Source organism: Mustela nivalis, assembly GCF_964662115.1.
Source record: "Mustela nivalis genome assembly, chromosome: 2".
Classification (NCBI taxonomy): Eukaryota; Metazoa; Chordata; class Mammalia; order Carnivora; family Mustelidae; genus Mustela; species Mustela nivalis.
Genome location: NC_139021.1, coordinates 133,307,315 through 133,331,465, shown reverse-complemented (window position 1 = coordinate 133,331,465; position 24,151 = coordinate 133,307,315). Strand labels below are relative to the sequence as shown.

The 24,151-nt window shown below is 47.1% G+C and overlaps 1 protein-coding gene across 1 annotated transcript in view; it reads left to right on the top strand.

Annotated features, from left to right (window-relative positions):
• Positions 1-24,151, top strand: part of PSAP (prosaposin) — a 33,960-nt gene that overhangs the window by 6,280 nt on the left and 3,529 nt on the right. The window contains exons 2-9 of the mRNA XM_082715883.1: positions 12,634-12,767; positions 14,543-14,617; positions 15,188-15,313; positions 16,330-16,530; positions 17,102-17,245; positions 18,569-18,625; positions 22,333-22,464; positions 23,938-24,033. Of these exons, the coding sequence (XP_082572009.1) occupies positions 12,634-12,767; positions 14,543-14,617; positions 15,188-15,313; positions 16,330-16,530; positions 17,102-17,245; positions 18,569-18,625; positions 22,333-22,464; positions 23,938-24,033 (965 nt within the window). The remainder of the gene's footprint in view (positions 1-12,633; positions 12,768-14,542; positions 14,618-15,187; positions 15,314-16,329; positions 16,531-17,101; positions 17,246-18,568; positions 18,626-22,332; positions 22,465-23,937; positions 24,034-24,151) is intronic.

Sequence of the window (24,151 nt, the reverse complement as noted above, 5' to 3'; positions counted from 1 at the left end):
TATAAATGTTCTTGTGCACATGAACAGACATTTTTCTATGGGATATACCTAAGAATGGGAATTGCTGAGCTGTAGAGAATACATATTCTGCTTTAACTAGGAATTGCCGAATTCCTGTCTTGAATGTTTTGGGGGTTTGTATTCCCATGATATGTAGGTATATAGTTAATCAGTAACCTTTGATGTTGTCAGACATTAAATACTTTGAGTAAATAGGTGTGCATTCTTCTTTCATTTATGCCTTAGAGGCCATTTCATGCTAGTATGGATAGACCTAGCTTTTAAGTTTTGGAATAATTTTTTTAGATTTACAGAAAAATTAAAAAGATAGTATGGTGAATTCCTGTATGCTTCACCCAGCTTCCTCTGCTGTTAACATGTTACATATCCACTGTCTGTTTGCCAAAATTAAGGAGTGGACTTCGGAACAGTGTTGTTAACTGTGCTGCAGACTTGATGGGGCCTTTACCAGTGTTCCCACTGATCTCACGTTTCTGTTCCAGGATCCAGCCCAGAGTACCACATTGTATTTAGTTGTCCAGTCTTCAACTCCTCCCACTTCCCAGCTCTTGAAAGAAGTTGCAGAGGATTTCATTGTATGCATTTATCAATTTAGTTAACCTCATTGAACCTTTCTTTTTCAGAAAAACCGAAATGAATCCTAAAGACACTTCTAAATTTTAAAATTGAATCCTGGCTATATTTGGACAGATAACTCCTTTTGAAAAGAAATTATTTACTTTAAGGGAAATTTTGTAAATTAGATGGAAGGGAGATACTGTAGAAAGTTCTTTTGGCCAGCCTTTGTGATGACACTTACTACAGTAAAGAAAAAAAAGCTCCTTTACCAGGGCGATGGAATGCTGTCCTCTAAGTGTAGGCATTGCTACCAGAGGGTCACATGGCCTCCTAGCTCACAAGGATTAAAACCCAAGGTTTGTCTTGTGGGGTTGCATGTTATCTGGCTTTTAGCTGCCTTTCAGTGCTGTTCTCCCTCTTCCTCCCATGTCCAACCTCTGGCGCCCTGTTGTTGCTCAGAGTCTTTGCATTCTGTGTTCCATCTGTCTGGAACATTTTCCTCCTGAGGTGATCCCTTTGGATTCCTCCCTCCACTCAGTTGTCTGCTCACTTGCTGCCTTACCAGAATTCCGCACTGCTCTTAAGTGGCCATGCCATCTGCCGTAGTCTTGTTCTTCCTTTGACTTTGCTTCATTTGTCTTTGTAGCACTCCCCACTACCTGGCATTTTGTGCTGTGTGTGTTTGTGGTGGTCTCCCTGCAGCATGTGTGACTGCTCGGCCCATAGTAGGCGCTCAGTGTTGCTGAATGGTGCTGTGAGGTGCTGCCGAGTGGCCTTCAGCCCAGCAAGGTTACTGTGCCTGAAACTTCAGGGTGGATAGTGCCAAGTCTTTATCACAAATAAAAAAAGCATTTTCTTTTATTTGCTGAAAGTCACGTTAAGAGTTGGTGTCTTCGGGGCGCCTGGGTGACTCAGTGGGTTAAAGCCTCTGTCTTCGGCTTGGGTCATGATCCCAGGGTCCTGGGATCGAGTCCCGCATCGGGCTCTCTGTTCAGCAGTGAGCCTGCTTCCCCCCTCTCTCTGCCTGCCTCTCTGCTTACTTGTGATCTCTGTCAAATGAATAAATAAAAAATCTTAAAAAAAAAAAAAAAGAGTTGGTGTCTTGGGATTGACAAATCAGCGGCAACTTTGAGGTCATGTGAAGTGTTGACCATTATAGTAGTTTACATTCAGATGAGAGGGACCCGCACATCTGTTGGAGAGGGTTTATTGTACGCAGTAGAGACCTAGGAGCCTAACAGAACTTAAATACTCTGGTGGCTGTGATTTGTGGTAAATCTGAAAGGGGAACCAGCTATAATTTGAGAAGTTATTTTCCTTCTGTTGGGTTCCAGAAATTGGCTTTTTGTATGTAGTAGCTCTGTAGATTTTTAGTCTCTGCATTCCTATGTACTTATGAGTTGAGGGACCCCAGAGAGCTTTGGTTTATGTGGGCCCTAGCTATTGATACTTACTCTTACCAGTTAAACTCACAATTTAAAATATAATCTTTTAGAAATGGTAAACATGTTAACATACTATAATTTGAGTGAAAATAACTTTTCTTAAACACAGGCATATTGAGAAAAATGGCTTGTTTGACATTTTTGCGGCTTTTCTAACACCTGGGTAGATTCTCTGCTGTGTCAGTACCATGAGCCTCTGGAAAAACTCCACTGCATCCGTGGGAGTGAATGAGTGAAAAAGGCAGCTAACGCTTTGGTGTTACTATTATGAGAATTTTGGCCTCATCGACACCCTGAAGGAATCTCTGGAACCTTGAGGGTTCTTTGGACCACACTTTGAGAACCAGTGGTAATAGCTGCTTTGTAGGAGCGACAGGCAACATAATCACCACTTACTTGAGAGTTTGTGTACCTAGTACTGTTCTGAGTGCTTTTTGCTTCACATTGATGTAATCCTCACCCAGCTCTGAGGTGAGAGTAATGGAATCAGAATGCGGGCGCCTCCTAATATCCTGTTCTAGTCTGTGCCGTGGTCTGAAGTTTAGATTGTGGCATTTCACATAAAGGGCTGTATTCCTGTTAACTGACTAGGGTGAGTCAAAGCGACATATGTAGTTGACACATTTACGTGTATCTGAAACTTTTAATGACCCTCTGGGACAGGCCCAGAGCACTGAACTTCCATATTAGTTACTAGTGGGGTTTGCATGAGATCCTTTTTTTTTTGCATATTATTGCCTTCTGCAAGTATGCTGAGACCACCGCCTGTTAGCAGGGATGGGGTAGAGCCCATGGCGGCTTCTGGCTGACTGCATGGACTCCTTGCAGCAGCTGGGCCAGGGCCAGGACCTGTCACCTGACTGCACTCTGGACAGTCTGGCCAGGGGCTCATTTCTTCATGGTCCAGTTGTGGCAGCAGTCTTCTCTAAGCTGAGTGAAGTTCATCTGTGATCGTCACCTGATACGCTGACACTCGGAAGAAGAGCTTTGCTGGTAGTTTATATTGGATTGAAGTGCTCTTGAATGAACTAGACAGGAATTTCCCAAAATTAATTATGCCACATTGCATCACTCTTTTGCAAGCAATGAGGATTGCTTTCTTGTCCCTCATGTTTCAGTTCTGATTGCACAAGCTGATTTACCTGACCATTGTCTTATCTTCTCCATATAGATCTTTTTTTGTCTTTATTTATTTATTAAATATTTTATTTATTTGTCAGAGCGAGAGAGCACGCAGGAGCAGGGAAGGCTGCAGGCAGAGAGAGTGGCAGAGAGAGGGAGAAGTCCTGATGTGGGACTCAATCCCAGGACCCTGGGATCATCACCTGATCCAAAGGCAGATGCTCAACCGACTGAGCCACCCAGGTGTTCGTCAGTTTTTTGTCCTGGTATGATCTTGCCTGTGAGAAAAATTGAGCAAGAGGAGGGGAAAATTGAGGGAGAGGAGAAACAGGGAAGAACCTGTGTCTTAGATAACAGAGCTAATAGCTTATTGGGGCCAGAGGTGATGGGATGTCAGCCAGGTGAGCTCACTACAGATTTCTTTTGTAATAAGAGGGATCTTTGGACTTTTTTTCCTTCAGATCAAGGCAGGCTGCCTTGGAGCAAACATGCTGTTCTGAATGGTGAAATGGGCGGTGTTTTTGTTCTGCTCTGCAGAATGCTTCCTAAAGCAGGGTCGAAGAGACAGGTGCTCTTTGCCGTAAAGGCCAGTGTTTGGATGGGGCAGTCAGTGTTGAGTGTGTTGCTTTATCTCCTGCGGGACCTGAGTGCATGAGTTCTGATAAATGTCTGAGTGCAGGGAGTCTGAGGTCAATGCTGCCGCTCCCAGGGTCAGCCTCTCTTGGTCTCCTAGCAGCCTGCCTGTTGCCATGGTGGTCTGTTACCCAGGCGGCAGGTCCGTTGCCCTGTGGAATGTCTGCCCTGATCCTTGGTGCTGCGAAGCTGCTTGTATTTTCTGTTATTGTCTTTTTGGTAACTAGACTCTGAAAAGTATTTAGCATATGTTATCTAAGATATTTACAAGGAAAAACAATAGCTAAAATAAGAAGACTGATTGTTTTAACAAGTGGAGCATAAGATACATCTTTTTGGAAAGGTTGCTCCCTTCATTCTGAGAGTTTTTGAAAACCTTCGGTGATTAAGTTGTGTATGTAGGCTTTTAAATATCCTCAGTGGAGGTAAGCCTTGTCGTCTGGGGACTCTTCTGGTGAATGAGGTAGATGATGAAGCTGGTAGTTAGTCAGTCTTAGGTCTGACTGCAGACAACAGAGATCTAGGATAGTAATGGCTTAAATATAATAGAACTGTCTCTATGTTTCCATAGGAAGTTCAGGAGCTGGACAGTACAGGACTAGTGTGGTTCTATTTCCAGAAGTGCTGAGAGACTGCTACCTTGAGGTCTATCTAGCCCCATTCTTCATGAGTGCTAAAGATGCAGAGGTCACACTTGTCTTTCAGGGCCAGAATGTGGTTTCCTGACCAGACCCTGCTACAAGGGAGACTGGGAAATGTAGTTTTTAAATCTTGGCAGCCATGTGTGTAGCTGAAAAAATCTGCAAATCTGCTCCTGTGAAAGGAGTGGAGAATGGATATGGGGAACAGCTTGTGGTCTCGTGACAAACCCAAGTTCCTCTGTTGGGTGTGCAACAAAGCCAGTCTCTTAGACAATCAGGTCTGCTGCAAGGGAAGGGTTTATTTGAGAGCCAGCCAAACAAGGAGACCAAGGGCAAGCCTCAGATCCTCCTCCCTGAAGGGGGAGAGAACAAGTCTTTAATCATAGGGGTTGAGATTACATATGTATATTGATGAAAAGGGAGGGGTGGGGAACCAGGACTGTTCATGGGGAAAGGTGGAGCATGTGCACTGAGCCGGCGTATGTAACCTGTTCCGGGTTCATTTTGGGGTGGGGAGGTAACATTAAAATGAGGCAAAATTGGTGTCCTGACATCATCATCTTAAGGAGAGGGAGGGACTGTGTGCATGCTCTGAGGGCTTGTATAAACTGGTTGGGGTCTTGGGGTCCTATCTCGGGTGAGGAATGCAGGGCCTTGCTGGAATCTTATTAGTGACCTCAGCCCAGGCCTCTGCAGGGACAGCTAGTGTGTTTGTGAGTGGGGTCTGGAAGGAAACAACAGCTGATTAGGGAGAAACAGGTCTCTGAAAAACAAGCTTTAAGTCTCCTGATAGTGTCAGCCTCATTAACCTGATGGGATATGGTTTTAGTCTCTGCTGTATTGGGCAGTAATAATTGTTCCCCGAAACTGGTTGGTAAGGTTTAACTTTTTTCTGACTTTGAAGGTAACATGGGAAAAAATTGTACCACGTTGGAAAAATTGTACCACGATGTAAAAACCAGAACATGAATGCCTTCCATTGGGGGTTCTTCCCCTCACGTCCATCATTCACAGTTAGGTCCCACCATTAACAGCGTTGTGGGTACCAGGCAGTCTGTCCTGGCTTTCTTGTCTTTCTCATTGATTTGCACAGAATTCCTGAGAAAGGGACACTCTTTTTTTCCTATATTTTGCAGATAATTGTGGCATAAGTAATTGTCCCGGCCTTGGCTTTAGTAGCTAGCAGAGCAGAAGGGTTCAGGCAGGCCAGTCTGCCCCCAGCACTCAGGGCATCCATCATTTTGTAATATAGCCGTCTTATCTTTCCAGAAAGGCAGAGGTTTTGAGGGTGCTTTTCTAAAAAAAGGTGGTCTCCAGGAAAAATGAGCTATGGCAACTATATCCCGATCGGAGGCAAAGTAGCTCATAGCCACAGCGTCATGAATTACTGAGAGCATTTCATCTGCGGTACTTCCAGTGCCTTACTGGGCACCTCTCATTCTTGCTCAGGCAAACCTCTTGTTTAGCATCTGTGTACACGGTGGCGACTCCTGGGCCTCCAACAGTGGAGCCTGTGTTTCCCTCTGTGTGACTAACCAGCAGCTTCTGTGGATGTGGGGTTTTAACTCTTTAGGTCTTTGTATTGCCAGTTAAGTATTTGATGAAGCGCAGAGTAAACAAACACAACAGCCTGGTTTCTGCCGTTTGTGGGAGTGCCTATTTTGGGCAAGGAAGTGAATCAGAGAAAGTTCTGCTATTGCTACTACAGGTGGTGGTGACGATGATGATGATGATAGCACTTGACTTCCGTAGCCCTGCCCTGTGTTTTACAAATACTGGTTACTTTTTATAAACTTCTAGGAGTACTAGTAATAGGCTCATTTTGCAGATGGGAAGACTGAAGTTGTAAGGTCTCCTGATTAAATTTGGTAAGCTATAGTCTGAGTCCTTGACTGTCTGATTTCAAAGCCAGTGTGGTAGGGGAGTTGAGATGTGTGGCTAAATGAAAATGCTGGAGAGATGCTGGTAAAGGCGGGAAGGCTGAGAGATGTAATATCCGGGCAGTTGAAATGGATAATGCTGTCATCTTGATTCTCCACAACATTCCAGTGACCCCAGTAGCGGCATCTTCATTTTACTCACAGATGAAGAACAAGCTCAGGACAGTGATTGGCTGAAGGTCATTTATTTGGGTGGGACTTGGAGGCTGATCCTGGTTGTTTGTTGTTGTTGTTCTTGTTTGTTTCTCTTTTTTTCAGTATTCCACATTTGAAAAACATTTAAGTTAGACTGTAGGTCAGTTACCTTAGATGTCCCATTTTCTAAGCTCAAGGTTTAGGGTTTTTTGTTTGTTTGTTTTGCAAGAAGTCATCACACCTAAAACACAACGGAGCTCTATTGAGCTCTTCCTGCCTTCCAGGCCCACTGAGGATTTTTTTTCTAGAGACTAGAGCTGCCACAAAACCCATTTCTGGTCTTACTTATGGCAGCCGTTCTCAGTAAGGCAAGATTGCATTACAGCCCATTTTTTATAAATGATGTACGTGTGGGTCCTTTAGAACATGTCTGTTTTTTTCTAGACCTGGGAGTAAAAAGAGAACACAGTGCATCCATCCATTTACTCAGGAAATGCAGTTGAAGTTCTTTGTTTTAGAAAACAGCACAAAGCCTGTGTTTCCTTAGTAAAAGGAAACTTGCCTGTAGGGTTTTAGTGTCTCTGAAGGGATAATTTCTGTAATCTCAGTTTACCAGTGTGTTGTCATTGAGGGCTCAAATGGCAGACCTTGGAACTGAGAGGGCTAGTGCCTGGTTTGCCCTGAGGAGTGTTTGTGTCTTAACATATTTAATTAGAACTCTCCAAGGGGTCAGGCACTTTTTTTCTAAGAACTTTCCTAGAGTTCACCATATTGCCTCAAAAGAAGGAAGTTGGTATTTGGGGGCAGAGTGTGGGAGAATGAGAGTAGAGATGAAAGCTTTGCTGAGAACATGTTTTGAGAAATAACTAATCAGAAAGTGGCTTAGGGTAATTTTTGTATGTTGGTTATGTATACGCACTGGAAATGTCGTTTGCCTTATTGTTACAGGAGTGAAGCTGTGTAGCTCCTAAAAGGATTTCTCTTACACAGAATTCCTTGTAGGTTGGGCTTTTTGTTTCTGTGTGGTTGCTTCTTCTGCTTTTGGAGAGGTCCTCATCTAAGGAGGCGGCTCATTCTCTCTATAACCCCGTGGATGGCCCCTACCTCGAGCTGTGTGGTCTGTTTCCCTTAGCCTCTACCCATTGCTCTGAGGTCTGGGTCTGAAACCACACAGCAGATCCACTCCCATGTGATAGGTGGAAGGTGTTCTTTCTCTGTGAAGGTGGCTGTGTTTCTCAGAAGCATGGTCTCTCCCAGCTAAACACCTCCTGTCTTCTAGGGGACCCAGGAATGGTGTCACGTGCCCTCAGCTTCCCAACCTGTGCTTGTCACTGAGTCATGGGAAGCAGAGCACACAGGTATGTGCTTTCCTTCCTGTGACCTGAGCCCTGCTGCGTGTTCACATTGTTTTTTATTTTTATTTTTTTTAAAGATTTCACTTATTAATTTGACAGGAAGGAGGGGGAGAGGGAGAGTGTGTGCTGGTACAAAGCGGGGGGGAGGGGGGCGCATGGCAGGCAGTGGGAGAGGGAGAAGCAAAAGCAAGCTCTCTCCTGATCAAGGAGTCCAGCTCAGCCCAGATGCCGGGGCTGGATCCCAGATCCTGGGATTGTGACCTGAGCCAAAGACAGACGTTCAGCCAACTGAGCCACCCAGGCGCCCCTCATATTCACATTTACATTTAAACCTGTGAGTTTCATTTTTTAGCTGTCTGTTCTTTTGGAATCTGTTAGTTCCTCTCTCAGTCCTGCTGCTACTGCTTCTTGCTTGCAATTTTTGGTATGAGCTTCCCATTCAGATTAGTGCCCCATCATCTGGATCGCCCCCACCTCCTTTTCAGTTCTGCCACATCGTGCCTGGTTCTTAAAGACACTGGCCTGAGCCATTGCCCACAGGGTGAGCTTTCACTTAGGGCTCGGATGCTAGTGGAGGTTCTTCTCCTCAGGCCTGAGGTCTGTCTTTGCAGCCTGGCTCCTGTGAAGGCAAAGATTTCTCTCCTTTGGAGTGTTCAAGAATATCCTTTCTCCCCCAGCAGCCAGTTCAGATTTCACTGTGAAGAGGCCTCTGCTCGCTCCCCTGTGCGGCTAGTGACTTTGCTGCTCTAGGGCCCCTGTTTTTGGTTAACATACCACCATTTCTTTGGGTTTTGTCCCTCCCACTGTGGACTCCGAGAGCCCAAGTCTGTTCACTCTGTTCGGCTGCCCGAGCGCAACGTTCTTGGCCCAGTCAGTGGTGTTTGTAATCATGCCTTCATCGAGGTTGTTTTCCCACTTGGGTGGAGGAAAACCATGTATGCTCTTAGAGCCTGCCTTCAGTCCCCACTGGAATCCCTGACAGCGGTAGTGCCCAAGTGCTCCCTGAAACGGTGTGAGGGTGTTACATGTAAATACATTTTCCGGGAGAAGGATTCTTGTGTCTCAGAGTGTTCTGACCCCACTGGTTGTGTGCCTCACAGGGCATTGGGTCCTGAAATCAGCGCCTGAACCCTCCCCAGGTAACCAGTGGCTTCACCCATGCTTCTGTTTTGGCTTCACATTACTTGTTCTGAGGACACACAGTTGTTGCTGTTAATAGATGTTGGGTCATTTTAGGACATCAGATTTGTTGTATACCACAGACTATTTTTATAATATGCACCTTTAGAAAAGTTAGTTGGCTTTAAGTTGAAGCAACATGGGAGTGTCTTACTGAGAATTTAATTTCTAGGAGCTGGGAATTGTTTTAGGCTTGACTTTGCGGGCTTCATAGGTCTGCCAGATTGGCCACTGTGCAATACATACCTTTTACTCGGGGAGTTCTGAGGTGGGCTGTGGAGTAACAGTAACTGTTGGGATTGTTGAATGATTTGGGTTTTTGTTAGCTGGACCAGTCTCATAACCAGCTACCCAGGACTGTTTTTAGTGTGGACAGGTTGGCCAAAGCTGGTAACAAAGTCATTATTGCACAGGACGACTGTTTCAAGTTCTTTGAAGGAGTAAATTAGCTACAGAATACTCTTGCTTCTTGGGCCTATGATAGTGTATCCTGTTCCTGAAACCTGATAGGTTTTGGCCCTTGTAGCCAATTTCTGACTGGGATGGTTGTAGAAAAATCCGGGATCAAAGTTCTAGTTCACTGCGTATTTGCGAGAATGGAGAATGGTGGTCAGTCAGTCGCCTTGTGTAGGGAAGGCTGCTCCCTGGCCCTGCTTTTTTCTCTGAATCCTGTCTGGCTCTGGTCTGCTGATGCTTAACCTCTTTCTGGCTTCCCTGTGTATCACTGCATTCTTTTGCCTAGAGATTCATTTTGTAGCTTCCTGTTATTTTTCCGGCTCTTTTCTCCCAATTGGAGGTAGAACCAGTTGGTATATCTTGGGTGCTTTTCAGGATTCCCTGGGGCCTGGTACCTGGGAGGAACATGGGATGCGCTCCTGGAACCTGTTGGCTCTGTGGTGACACCCCACAGTTCCCAGAACCCTTACCCTTGTGACACAGTTTCTGCCCCCTCTCCTTTTCCCCAGACCTACAGCTGACGGCTGGCCCCAGCCTAGCTTGGCTACATTTCAGGTACTAAGCTGCTGTGAACCATCTGGAGATTAGTATGTACTGTTGAATCTGCTGCATGTTTTCCCCTGGAAACCAGAGTCCAAGCCAGTGGCTGTTGGAGTGTGGCTAGTTCAGTTGCATTTGTGAACTGGTTATGGATGTGATTTTTGCTGCAAAGGGCCATTGAAGGCAGAAACCTGGGTAGCAAACAGATTCATTTGCCAGTGTCTGAATGGATACAGATCATCTGGCTTGAGCTTTCAGCAAACCTGTGACTTGTTTGTGGAATATAGCTTTGGTTGAAAAGCTAGTAATGACCACATTTCATTGCTTTCCCTTTCCTGGAGTGAGAGCACCTACCAACCTCCGTGCTTTGTATACTGTGTGTGTGTTATATATCTGTGGAATCACTGTGCCTTCTTGTTGGCTTACAAATTGAAGCAAGGTGCCACGTGACTCCTGAGGTTCTCAGTCGAGCTCATGGGTGGCGGTGGGCTTTCTCCTCAGACTTGGGCCTCGTGTTTCCTATTCACAGTAGAAGGTGGTTCTGTCCTACTAAAGTGTTGTTGGGAGTTGGCATCCTGCGCCATTACCCATCTTTGTGTAGCTTGCCCCGATGGAATCTGTTGTTTTCTAGCTGACTTGTTGGCTTAGGGGTGAGATTGCCAAAGTCAGGGTTTCTGTAGACCTATTTTAAGAAACATAGGTACTCTTGGGTGCCTGGGTGGCTCAATGCGTTAAGCCTCTGCCTTCGGCTCAGGTCATGATCTCAGGGTCCTGGGATCGAGTCCCATATCAGACTCTGCTCAGCGAGGAGCCTGCTTCCCCCTCTCTCTCTGTCTGCCTCTCTGCCTACTTGTGATCTCTCTCTGTCAAATAAATAAATAAAATCTTAAAAAAATTAAAAAAAAAGAAACATAGGTACTCTTAAGGTAGTATATAAAGTAAGTGGACATGTAAAAGTGGAAAAAGAAAAGTTATTCATATACAATGTAATATTGGGAGTTTCAGCGAGCCACCCTGCCTTTTTTGTGCAACTTCTGTATAATTTCATATTCTTGAATTTTTTTCCTACTTGATATATAATATATATATATATTTTTAAAGATTTTATTTATTTGTCAGAGAGAGAGCGAGAGCGAGCACAGGCAGACAGAGTCAGGGAGAAGCAGGCTCCCTGCGGAGCAAGGAGCCTGATGTGGGACTCGATCCCAGGATGCTGGGATCATGACCTGAGCCGAGGGCAGCTGCTTAACCAACTGAGCCACCTAGGCGTCCCGATATATAATATTTTTATACTTAACAGCTGCATAATCTTTTTAGTAAGAGTATCAGTCTTTTTCCCCTCTGTTTTTGGCCATTCAGGTTACATGTACTTTTATTTTCAGTATTATAAATTACACTTAATAAATATATTTATGCATATCACATTTTGCCTCTTGGATTGCTGTATTTCCTTAAAATCTGTTTCTAGAAGTGGATTACTTTTTTTTTTTTTTTTTAAAGTAGGTTCCACACCCAGTGTGGAGCTCAATGTAGGGCTTGAATTCATGACCCAAGATCAAGACCTGAGATCGAGGAGTCAGGACATTTAACTGACTAAAACTCCAAGGTGCCCCTAGAAGTGGATTACTTTTTTGAAGAGGGATTCCCCCCTCCCCACTTCCTGACATATATTAATATATTAAGAAGTTCTTACCAGTCACGCTTATTGGCCTTACAAATGCCTACTTTACTATAGTCTTGTCACTTTTTTCCCTTTGGCTATTTAACTTTCAAAATATAGTGCCTTCTTGCTGTAACCTGTGTATCTTTGGTTCTAAGGGACTTGGAGCAGTTCTTGTGTTTTTCCCTCATCCCGTTTCTGCACATGTGATTTCTCCCCGAGTCCTTTGTTCACTCACAGCAGGTGCCAGGCCGTGTACCCGGTTTTGAGTGGACACCTCTTTGCTAGGTGATACCCGAGGGGAATCATGGAGAGTTTTTGTTGGTAGAATTGTTTATTTATTTATTTATTTATTTATTTATTTATTTAACAGAGAGAAATCACAAGTAGGCAGAGAGGCAGGCAGAGAGAGAGAGAGAGAGAGGAAGCAGGCTCCCTGCTGAGCAGAGAGCCCGATGCGGGACTCGATCCCAGGACCCTGAGATCATGACCTGAGCCGAAGGCAGCGGCCTAACCACTGAGCCACCCAGGCACCCTGTTGGTAGAATTGTTTATGAAGTTTGATTTATAAAAGGGCTCTTCTACTAGAATATTAAGAATCATTGTTTGTATAATAAGGATATGAATCTTGTTTTCCTTACAGATTAAAAAAATTCTATAGATGTTGAAATTTTCTAAAATAAATCTCTCAGAGTTTTCTCCCATGATTTCTTCTATTCATTTTTGAGGTTATAAAGATTACTGTTTAGACATAGTTCAAGAGGAAAAAAGCACACCGGGCAAATTAGTCCCTCTTGGCCCTCTGACTTAGGAGGACTTAGACAGTCACCGAGCTTCTTGAGTCAATGCCGCTGTGTGGTTTGTGCGCCACAGGGGCTGAGCTGTGTGTCCTTCACCCTGGGTAGCTGTGTGAGGGGGGCCGCCTTCTCATGCTGGTTTTTCTTTCAGCTGTAGCCAGCCCTGTCCTGGGCCTGAAGGAATGCACCAGAGGCTCGGCAGTATGGTGCCAGAATGTGAAGACGGCAGCTGATTGCGGGGCCCTGAAGCACTGCCTGCAGACCGTCTGGAACAAGCCGACGGTGGTGAGTGCCATGGGACTCTACCCGATCTCCTTACGTGGTCTGGAGCTGTTGGCCATTTCCAAAGCTTCCAGAGCATGCTCTTGTCTCACTTCATTTGCTCCTCTCGGTGACCCTGCTGAGGAGGCACTCCCTGTTGCGGGGTGCATCAGTTTCAGCGCAGTGGAAACGGAGTCTCAGAAAGGTTCAGGTTCTCTTCCCCCGAGGTTGCTGAGTCTCCTGGTGGCAGAGAGGATGAGGTCTGCCTATGGCCACTACTGTGTGCACCCCATGCTGCCTTCCCGGTGTCTGTGCCCGTCCCACCTGTATCATCCCAGTTTTAGTATATGTGCTGCCAAAGCAAGCTTGATGCTACTGATTTTTCATCCAAATGGTGCTAAATATAGCATATTAATAGGGGGCTCTTAATGCTCATGGAGAATAATACTCAGAGATGACAAAGCCCAGGGGCATTCTTCCCATCACCAGAACCCCTCTTGGGAGTAACCCAAGCTGTGCTGGCTGCACCAGCTGACTGCAGAATGCAGACCTGGCTCACTCTGGGCTGTGCCACCTCTGACTACGTGGAGTTCCAGGACTAAAACTTGACACTAGTGGCCACTAGAGCTGCTTCATTATGAGAAGAACAATTGAAAACCCTGTTCTTTTAGAAATACTTTCTGAATTTGCTGTCACTACTGTCTGGCCAAAATTACTTTCTGATTTGGTTTCTGATATGCTTCTCGTCTCGTTTTTAATACGACTTCCTCTTGTCAAATTCAGCATGTGACAGGGGAGGACTTAGCTCTTTCTTGCTCTCTGTCTCTCTCTCTCTCTTTTTTTTTTTTTTTTTTTTTAAGATTTTATGTATGTATTAGAGAACAAGAGAGCACAAGCAGGGGAGAAGCAGGCTCCTTGCTGAGGAGGGAGCCTGATGTGGGACTTGATCCCAGGACTCTGGGATCATGACCTGAGTGGAAGGCAGATGCCCAACCAACTGAGCCACCCAGGCGCTCAGCTCTCTTTTTTTTTTTGATATGGCAGTCTCAGGTGTACCTGAATCTGGTATTAGCCTAACAAGGCCCGAGGTTCAGATAGATTTCTTTGCTAAGTTAACAGTGTTCCTTCTTCTCACCCAGACGTGTTAGTTCCTTCTTTGTGGCTTGAAAATCAGTTGCCCTTAGGAAGGAAGCTTCCCATGAGCCTCAAGAAGCAACTAGAATCTCCATGTCCTGGGCCACATGGGGCCATGGGTGCCCAGGCTTCTCAGGGGATGGGTGTGATGTTTCTAAGCTCTGGGTGGTGACATACGGCTTTCACGTGAACATAGCAGCCCCTGGGAGCTGGAAGGGGACAGAGTGCAGGAGTCAGTGCTAGTGGCTGGGCTTCTCTGCCCCACTGCCTTTTACTGTCTTATAGTGATTCTGGCCCCAGGTGACTGGTTTTCTCTAATTTCTGCTGCTCTGATTTTCACCTTTCCAGCCTCAGTTTCTTCCTGGAGCTGTTAAGAGCATTAGTATGACATTTGGCCTGTGCCCCTTGTGCTGAGGCATAGAAAAGGGTACAAGAAAAGGGTGTCTATCCCTAGAAGCACAGAGTGTTCTGGTCAGTATCTCCAATCCTTCCCATTTGGCATCTGTGTGCTTCTTATCTAGGTTGGGGAGCCAGGATGTGCCTGTGTGTCCGACATCCCTGGTTAGATAGGATAGCACAGAGGCCGGGGGCTTTTCAGCTCTGTACGGTATACGTTAACGTCTTGCAAATACAGCTTGCTGTCTCCCTCATGTTCTTCCTCTTAGAAATCCCTTCCCTGCGACATATGCAAAGATGTCATCACTGCAGCTGGCGACATGCTGAAAGACAATGCCACTGAGGTGAGCTTCCAGTGGGATGTGTGACCACGTGTGCATGGTGGCCACACGGCCATGTGTGTCTGTTCCTTACAAAAGCTTTCTGGGGCTTTGGGGTCTAATGAGCGATGGTCTAGGCCAGGTAGGAAGTAAGTCAGATCTTGTGAGCCACATATGTCTTCTGTCACATAGTTTTTTTCTTTTCCCCCCACATCCTTTAGAATGTAAAAGCCATTCTGAGCCACAGGCTGAACAGAAACAAGCTGTGGGACCTAGCTTGCTGTTCCCTGGCCTCAGTGTTTAAATGCCCAGGGTTGATGGGGATTTTCATATTGCAGGTGGCTACCTTTAGGTCCGTTTTGGCTGTCTCTGCTCAGAGTTCCCTGTGCCTGTGAGATGCAGGTCAGAGCGGCTCATTTCGAGGAATGCCTGCTTTTTGCCTGTGTGTCTGATGCAGCCACAGCCAGCCACTGGGCCTCTCCCAGGGCTCTTCCCTGAGGCCACTGTTTGCTGGGAGGTGTGGAGGTCCCTTGCTCTCAGTCCTTTGCAGAGCAGAAGTCCATCCTGATCCAACTGTTGCCTGTATCCTCTTAGCAAGAGATCCTCGTGTACTTGGAGAAGACCTGTGACTGGCTGCCTAATCCGAACTTGTCTGCCTCGTGCAGGGAGATGGTTGACTCCTACCTCCCAGTCATCCTGGACATGATTAAAGGACAAATGGTATGTGGTGGTGGAAAGACTCTTTCTTTAGGGAACTTTGGGTGCTGTGGGAGGTGCCAGGCCAGAACAGAATGATGAAAGTGCAAAGTCTTTCCATGGATTTGGATTTTCTCAACAGCTTGTCACTGCAGTTCTGACATCTGCAGATGGCTTTGGCCCTAAGAACACTGTGCGTGTAACCTTCGGTTGAGGGAGAGTAGAGGAAATGGAAACTTGATGAAGGAATTGTAAACTGCTACAACATTTATACGTGCCTGTTTGTTAGCTCATGCCATAGCTTTAGTTCCCCCTTTGAGCATGCAGTTCATTCCATTTCTGGGGTTTTATCTTGAGTGGACTCAGCGACGGGGTTCTGCTTGCATTTAGATAAGCATCTACCATGTGTAAACCACGTGCCACAGACGAGCTGGGTTTGTGGAATTAGGAAAGACCGTAAGAGAGAGGAGATGCTCAGAAAACCGGGCCAGCAGGGAAGGAGTATTCTGAGGCTGGACCAAGGTTTTAATGAGAATGGCATGGGTCACACCGTGCAAGGCCTTTCTGGCAGTGTTCCAGGATTGCAGATGCAGTAGGAAGTCCTCGGAGGGCTCAAGGGAGAAGTGACATCAGAGGTGCCTTCTTTGAAGGGTTTGGTCTAGGTCCTGCCAGTTGGGAGGTGGAAGAGGGGAGGCTGGCAGGACAGTCTGTGTGAGATGTGATGGGGCAGTGAAGGGGGACAGATGTGTGTTCTGTTTCAGGGGAGAAGTGGGCAGGGCCTGCTGAGAGAGGGGAGGGATGGAGGGAAGAGTCAGGAATGTCTGCCAGGTCTTTGGCTTGAGCTGCTGGGAGCTGAGTGGGGAAGCCATTTGCTAAAAGTGGAGGTGGAGTGGGGAGCAGGTCAGGTGGTTTTGTGAGCAGGGCATAGTGTGTGTGAGTCGGGCCAGGAGGTGAGGACAGAGACTCATTCAGGGGTGCTGGGCAGTGGTTTTGTTTTCCTTTGGGGGAGAGGATTTCCAGCTGGACTTCTTCCCCACTAGAGCCATCCTGGGGAGGTGTGCTCCGCTCTCAATCTCTGCGAGTCTCTTCAGAAGCATCTGGCAGAATTGAATCACCAGAAACAGCTCGAGTCCAATAAGATCCCGGAACTGGATGTGGCTGAGGTGGTGGCTCCCTTCATGGCCAACATCCCCCTCCTCCTCTACCCTCAGGATGGCCCCCACAGCGAGCCCCAGCAGAAGGTAAGGCTGTAGGCCCAGCCGCTGAGGGCCCCGTTTCTGGTTGGATTAGAGATGACCCGTGAGAGGGGCTCTGTGTGTGTGTGTGTGTGTGTGTGTGTTTCTCAGACTGAGGGCTTATTCCTTCATTTGACCTGCAGTCTCCTGAACCACACTTCAGATGGTTGTGCCGTGGAGGTTCTGAAGAACTTAGGATATTTTAAGTGTACAAAGACTTCTCTCCATTGCAATTCAGTTTATTAAAGTCAGTGCCTAATTGATTTTAAGCCTGTTGATAATTTTAGAGCCTATAAAAACAGAGCTGGGACACCTGTTTGGCTCACTTGGTGGAGTGTGTAACTCTGGAGCTCAGGGTTATGGGTTCAAGTGCTACGCTGGGTATAGCTATTATTTAAAAAAAAAAAAAAAAAAAACAAACTTTAAAAACACAGAACCGTTCAGTAATTCACTCCCTAGTGCTGTGGTCATGAACACATAAGGAAATTTTCTTGGGAATTTGGATCCTCTTAGTGATCCTAGGAGTGTGCTGTGTTTACGCCTGACAGCCCTGCCCCCTGCCGCCCCTTCTCTGTAGGCTGGTGGGGACGTCTGCCAGGACTGCATCCAGATGGTGACGGACATCCAGACTGCTGTAAGGACCAACTCCACCTTTGTTGAAGCTTTGGTGGACCATGCCAAAGCACAGTGTGATCTCCTGGGGCCCGGCATGGCTGACATGGTAAATCTTGTCTCCTCATTCATGGTGGGGGTGCTCTGGGCCAGGGAGTTGGGCTCTGGACATAGGAGGGGGGACCCAAGAAAACTTCAGTTCCTGAGGTACCATTTTAAGTTCTTACCCCAGAACTTTGAGGAAGAGATGGTTCAAACAGTGCATGCTTTCTTTTCCCTAGAAAGCATCTGGAATACTTGTTTACTTAAATGCTTTGTTGGCTGGTTGAATTTGTATGTGTAACCAAACACTTGGGATAAAAGAGTGGAAGGAGACCACTTTTGTGAGGATTTGTTTTGTGAGGATTTTCCTCCCAGGGCACTGTATGTATAAGAAACAACACTAGAATCCTTTATAATCTTGTTTTTAAAAGCCTGGTTGTTGTGTATAATTCTGACTGTGCTCTCCCCTCAGCCGGGGGTTTGTCCATGGAAAGGTGTGCGGGGGCTCACAAGAGGTTCACCCGGGATGCCTTCCTTACCTTGGTGAATGTTCATCCTACAGACTTAGTCTCTTAGAGGATTTCACTTCTTGGACCTTACACACATTAACCACACTTGTGTGAAGTTGATGTGTAAAACCCAAGTGCTAGTTTTATACCTGGCAATGGAAAAACCTCGGCTAGACTAGATGTAGGGAAGTTGGTTGTACCAAGTTCATGGGTCTGGGACCTAGAGCAGCCTTCCTGGGTAGGAATGGCTGGTTCTGGGAGCTCTGGGTTCTTCGCGGAGGACTTCCTGGGGGAGGCTTTTGGCCTTCTTGAAGTATCTTTGTATGTCGCTGTGTTAATGTGCTTCCCCAGCTCAGCCCTGTTCTGAGGGCTGTTATTACCCTTGGCCTTCTTACTGTGGGGGCACCAGTGTGGCCAGAACTCTTCTGTGAGCGTGTACAGGAATGAATTATCTAGATGTGGATGAAAGGAAGTTTGCTGAAAATCATAACTTGATTCCTCCTGGATTTTAGCTTTATAATCTTGGCCAGGAATGCATGAGCAGGTTTGAAAAGTCACCGTGAGTTCACAGCAGCATGTCTGATATCCACGTTCAGAACTGCTCCTGAGAAGTTCCTCTGTGAACTTGGGCAAGTTCGGGCTGTAAAAGGAGATTGGAGGACCTCCTCTCTAAGAGCCTTTGGGACACATTTTCAAAACACCCTTTGCACACCTTTTCCTATCGGTTTAGGATAAACAAATTGCCATCTTTATCTCAAGATGTTTGTAAGACTGTACTCTGGGAAACTTGATATCACTTGCTGCCATTGTTGGAAACGCTGTGTTTGGTGGTGTGTGATTGCAACGATTAGTGTCACTAACAACCGATTCTCTCTCCCCAGTGCAAGAACTATATCAACCAGTATTCGGACATTGCCGTCCAGATGATGATGCACATGGTAGGTGGCGGGACGTTCCCTGTTAGCACTCTTTGCCTCAAACTTTGTGATTCCCAGGTTTTTGAACATTACATGGTTTAGTTTTCCTTTTCTCCCCTCAGATAATGATTTGGGTTAAAACGAACCTTTTTCAACCAGCAGACTCTCTACCCACAGTTCAGTACCCCCCTTACCTTCCCCGGCCAGAGGACAAGCTAAGGCAGTCTCCCCTACCCCCCCTAGGACTGCCCTGGTAGCTTCTGGGTGGTTAGTTGGCCTGTGCATATTGAGCTTGTCATTGGGTTTCTAGTGTCTGGCTTTTACCCTGGGACCTGTGGGAATCGTCTGCTCTGGAGCTAGGCCAGGCCTGAGAATTGCTGCGTTGCGGCTGGGGTTGGGGGCATGGGGAGACCTGTCTGCATGTGCTTCTGACGCATCCAGGCAGTCAGGGCAGCGCTGTGTCCTTAAAGGTAGAAGATAATGATCGTGGCAGTGGGGCTAGCTAGCTTTGTGCAGAAAACTGGTTCAGAGCAGGGTGGTCTGAACGGATTCTTAAATTGGGAACGTGCCCTGGCTTCCCAAGATCGAAGCTGCAGGGGCCGAGGGGGGTGGTGGGTTGCACGTTTTGTGTCTCCATCCTGCCGACTTTCTGACCATGCTGAGTTTGTTCTCCTGCCGGGGTCAGCAGACTGTGTGGCCCACCGCCTGGTTGTGTAAAGTTTCACTGGAGCACAGAGATCCTCCTCCCATTCCGGGCTGCGACTGCAGAGTTGCAGAGCTGAGAGCTGCCAGCCGGCACAGGGGGAAGACTGACCCTGTGGCCTAGCTGTAACTGCTCAAGGGCTCCAGCCAGGCGAGAAAGGGTGTCTTTAGGATTATTACACCCTGCCTTGTTCTAAAAATGCTTCAGAGGCAGCTTACAGAGACACAGGGCTAGAGTAGGAGATAAATAAACCTTTGATTTTGATTTTGTTAAGTGCTTCGTCATTGATAACTGAAAATTTCCTCATTATAAAAGATAGACTACACAGATGTTTTTTGGAAATACAGATAATACTTCCCAAATCACAGATCATTTGCAGTTTAAAAAAAAAAAAAGGCACTGAGGTAGCATGCTTATATATTACTTTAAACCTAGTAGTTTGCATAGTTTTGCTTCTGAATGCATTCTTGTAAATGATTTTGAAGTGGCTGCATAGGCTCCCGTTTGGATGGAAGATCATTTCTGTGACCCATCTGCTTTGGGTGTTGAGGTGGCTTTGGGGTTTGTCTTGGGGATCTAAAGCATGAGGCTGCCCCTTACAGTCAGAGAGATAGATTTGCAGATCCCTGTTTCTCCCTTAGCACAGATAACCAGAGCTAGAATTGCTGAATCAAAGGGTAAGTGATATTTTGTTAAATGGGCCTTCCAGCCTGGCATCTGGCTCCCTGGGGTAGTTGCCCTGAGGCCCGGGCACCGGGCACCAGGGGAAGTGGTTCCGGATCTCCGCCCCCCTGGGTGTATTTTATATTCCAGCGCACACCCCTGACTTGGGCAGGCCTGTATCATGTTCCCCTTTGCTGCTCCTCACCTTGTAGGCATGTGGGGCTTGGGTTTGTGAGGATAGAGAGCTCCTCATCACCTGGCATTTTCTGGGACCTGCTGTCCGGTGTTTTTGAGTATGATTTGGTGTGTCAGGGGCATGGGGACAATGCACACACCAGCTGGACAGTGTGGTCTGTCCCTTGAGGGCCAGAAGAGCTTTTGGGACCCCCCAAGATAGTAGGAACAAGGTAGGTTGCTGATTTGTGACTGCAAGGTTTCCCCTGAATTTCTGGTGATGTACTTACTCCTTCGTTAACTCATTGTTATTTTAATTTTTTCTTAACTGTTGTGTCCTTTCCTTTCTCTTATTTTCATCTCCGATTTCCTGTTTTTTTGTTCAACAGCAGGATCAGGTATGTCATGGGGAATTTGCTTGTAGTGGTGGTCTGCTGCTTGTTGTAGTTATTCGCCTTTTTTTTTTTTAACGGCATGATCTGTGTTAGTAGGCTGGTAGGGGAGCTTCTGCATCTCTACCCTGTGATGTAGCATTTGAGGTACTGGGGGTCTCCTCTTCCCTTCAGGGGGTGAGAAAGGGAAGCCGGCAGGGCCTTGGACTCTGGCAAAAAGCCAGCGCTTAGCTGGCCACGTGCATGCCATCTGTGTGATGATGGGGAACAATGGGTGACCCTGGAGATGCCTCGGCCTCCTTAACTGTAGGCCTGATTTCCGGTTGGACACCTTGTTTCTGTCATGACTCGAGGGACCATTGCATGTCTTCAGTCCTGTTTTCCATAACCCCAGAACTGCTTCTGCTGCATGAGCAAATCATTTACAAATAGCGAGCAGACTGTTCCCGTCTGTTGGATCCAGAGAGTTGGAAACAATCTCTTGATTTGTGCTTCTGCCCCTCTGGGTGATGGGATCCTGCAGCTCCTGGAGCCACACACATGGCTCGAGAGCCAGGCCAGTGGTGGCATAATATTGGGACTACGCCCCCAGACTGTACTTACTGAGCCAGGACCCTCTCTTGAGCACTGATATATCTGTGCGAGTAAAGATTTTTCAAAGGTATTTTGAAATCTAATAGGAGAGGACTTGGGCTGAAATACCTGTGTTTTCACCTGGGCTGCCCCACCCAGTGGAAGAGAGTTCATCTGAGACAAAGCAGCCATACAGCTCCTGGGTCTTTGTCTTTTTTCTGAAAAACTTGCTGTGTCTTTGGCCCCATTCTGGTTTTCTCCCCATTCTTGAAGTTTGCCGGAGACAGGATATTTAGGATACTTTCCAATTTCTTCAATCTTACTTAATCTAGAGACTTCTCAGGATTAAAACAAGGTCAGCCATAGCCATGGTCTAGCTCTCTTGCATTAACAGGTCTTGTGTTAGCAGTCCTGACCTGCTGCTTTTTGGTTTGGTGGTGGTGGGAGGCAGTTGCTTTCAGGCCCAGAGCTGGGCGCTGGTTGTATTTGGGCTCACAAAGTGCTTTGTATAAAGCACACATGATTTTCTCGCTCTTGGCCAGCGTCGTGGTGAAACGGCAAGATGTCTTTAAGTTACTAGTTCTGCCTACTTCCCTGTGTTTTGGTGTCTGGACGGGAAAGGGGATCAGTCTGGGGCTTCTGTGACCTGAAAGAATTCATTACTCGGGGGCATTGGGTTTTTGTTTGTACTGTGTTTGTGTAATTATAAAAATAGAATGTGGTTTTTCAAAAAAGTCAACCTTTTTTTTTTTCTTGAAATGGTCCTGCCACCGAAAGATTTAAGACACTTGGCTTTTTGTTTGTGGGCATGGTGGCTTCTCCTCTAGAAAGGCTCGCAGCTTATTTCCTAATGAGCGTGAACCAGCTCGACCGAGAAACAGGTTCTAAAGCAGACCAGGTGTCCTGGGAGAAGATGTGATTGCCTGTGAAGAAGGGAAACTGGTGGCAGCAGTCTAACTTCGCAGGGGGGCTCCCTGGCTGGAGCAGAGTCAGCGGTCTTGTCTACTTTGCCTTCAGAGCTTGCGTGGCCTCCTCCCTGTGTGAAACTGACACGTCTGCGTTTACAGGAGTCCCTCTAGATTTAACATGGAGTCTGTTTTGGCAGTCAGCCTTGACGTGTGACCAGGGTGCTCCCTCAGCACCCCGTCCTTTGTGTGTAGAGAGTGGGACTGAGGGGTGTGGGTGCGGGCCTATATCTGACTGCTTGTTCTGTGCCTTCTCAGCAACCCAAAGAGATCTGTGGCCTGGTTGGGTTCTGCGACCAAGTGAAGGAGATGCCCATGCAGACTCTGATCCCTGCCAAAGTGGTCTCAGACAACGTCATCCCTGCATTGGAACTGGTGGAGCCCATTAAGGTACCGGCTGTCCTCATGTTGTCCTGGCCGGGCCCATGTCATGTGCAGGCCACTCCGCATTGTACCGCGTTCTTTTAGGCACACACTTTTTTGATTCCTTGCCTATCTCCTATAGGTATTGGAGTTTGAGACCATTCACTAGTCTCTGCACGTGTGCAGCCTCCTGCTCCTAGCCCTGAGTACATTTATTTCCTTGGTTAGCAGCCTGAGTGCCCCACGGGAACAGCCTCCATCTGTAGGGTGTCCACAGCCGCCTCTGACATGTTGCCCCCGCCTCTCCCCGCTGCCGCCGCCTTACCCATGGTCACTGCAGCACAAGCCTCATGTTCCCAGAACACCTGGGTCTCATGCAGAAGCCTCTTGGTGTGCTGCTTATGTGCACGGGGTAGGTGTGTGGTTTCCCTAGCACCCGTCACTAGGGAACACCATGTTCCCCAGTTTACACTCAGCACTTGCTACGGCCCTGGCAGTGTGTTAGAGATTGAGTCCTGAAACTGTTCACCTGCAGGAGTCAGCAGACTTGTCCTGGTGTTCGCATGGTTCCCGCTTTAGTTCTGAGAAGGGCCGGGCCCCATGACGTTTTACCACATGGCCCACGCACATGCACACGATTCTAGTTCCAGAACTTCCATGTCACTTGATCTTCAGCAGTTTCGTCTCCCTCTTCTGTCCTCCCTCAGCATGTGCAGTGTCTGGACCATATGGTTAAGAAGTCGGATGGAGTTGGGGAGGCACTTCTGCCTGCCCAGTTTTGCTGACTGAATTAATAGCCAGAGGAGATGGAGAGTTAGAGCTTATCTTCTAGCTGCATGTGACTACTTACGTTTAAGTAAAATAACACAAAACTTAAAACGATTTAGTTTGATGTTACCCTGGCCACGTTCCGAGTACTTCGTAGACCAGTGTGGCCCGCGCTGCTCTGCTGGACGGTGAAGGTGGAGAACGTTGCTGCTGTCACAGAGGGTTTTGTTTCACAGTGTTCCTTTATGCAGGGCTGGCTCTAGGAAGGCAGTCTCAGGTATGAGTGAGACTTGAAACTCCAGAGCAGACCTGAAATGTGTTTAGAGCTGTGTCTCTTAAACCGCGGACAGGTAGTGAGTCCTCACTCTGTCCTGCGCCCCCACCCACATTCCCAGAATGACTCTGGAAGGCTGAAATGATTGTGACCAGATAAGATAGATCATGTGGACTGTTTTTAGGGGCCAGGGGATGGTGTCTTTGCTTCTGTCTCCTGAAGTACGAATTCCTGGTTTTTCTGTGGGGCTGGGGGGTGCGTAGCAGGAGATAGTGGTGGAAGAGCAGTGGGCAGAGGGATGGGTCAGGGACAGGAACTTGGACACTGGGAGGAAGCCAACTTTTGTGTGACATTCTCCTTTCCTTGGCCACAGGGTGTCTCTTGCCCCTTTAGAGCAGCAGGACTCAGGGGTGAGGTGAGGGTCTCGGCATTAATGTGCTCTCCTGCCCTTCCCACAGAAGGACATGGTCCAGGCGAAGACCAGTGTTAGCTGTGAGATATGTGAGTACGTGGTGAAGGAGGTGGCCAAGCTCATTGACAACAACAGGACTGAGGTATGTGCATTTCTAGAATGCTCGAGTGTTCCCGTTCCCTAGTGGCAGGACCAGCAGAAGAGGTGGGCTTGGCCCTTGCCAGCATTGGACAGCAGCCTTTGGAATCTGCTTACCTGAT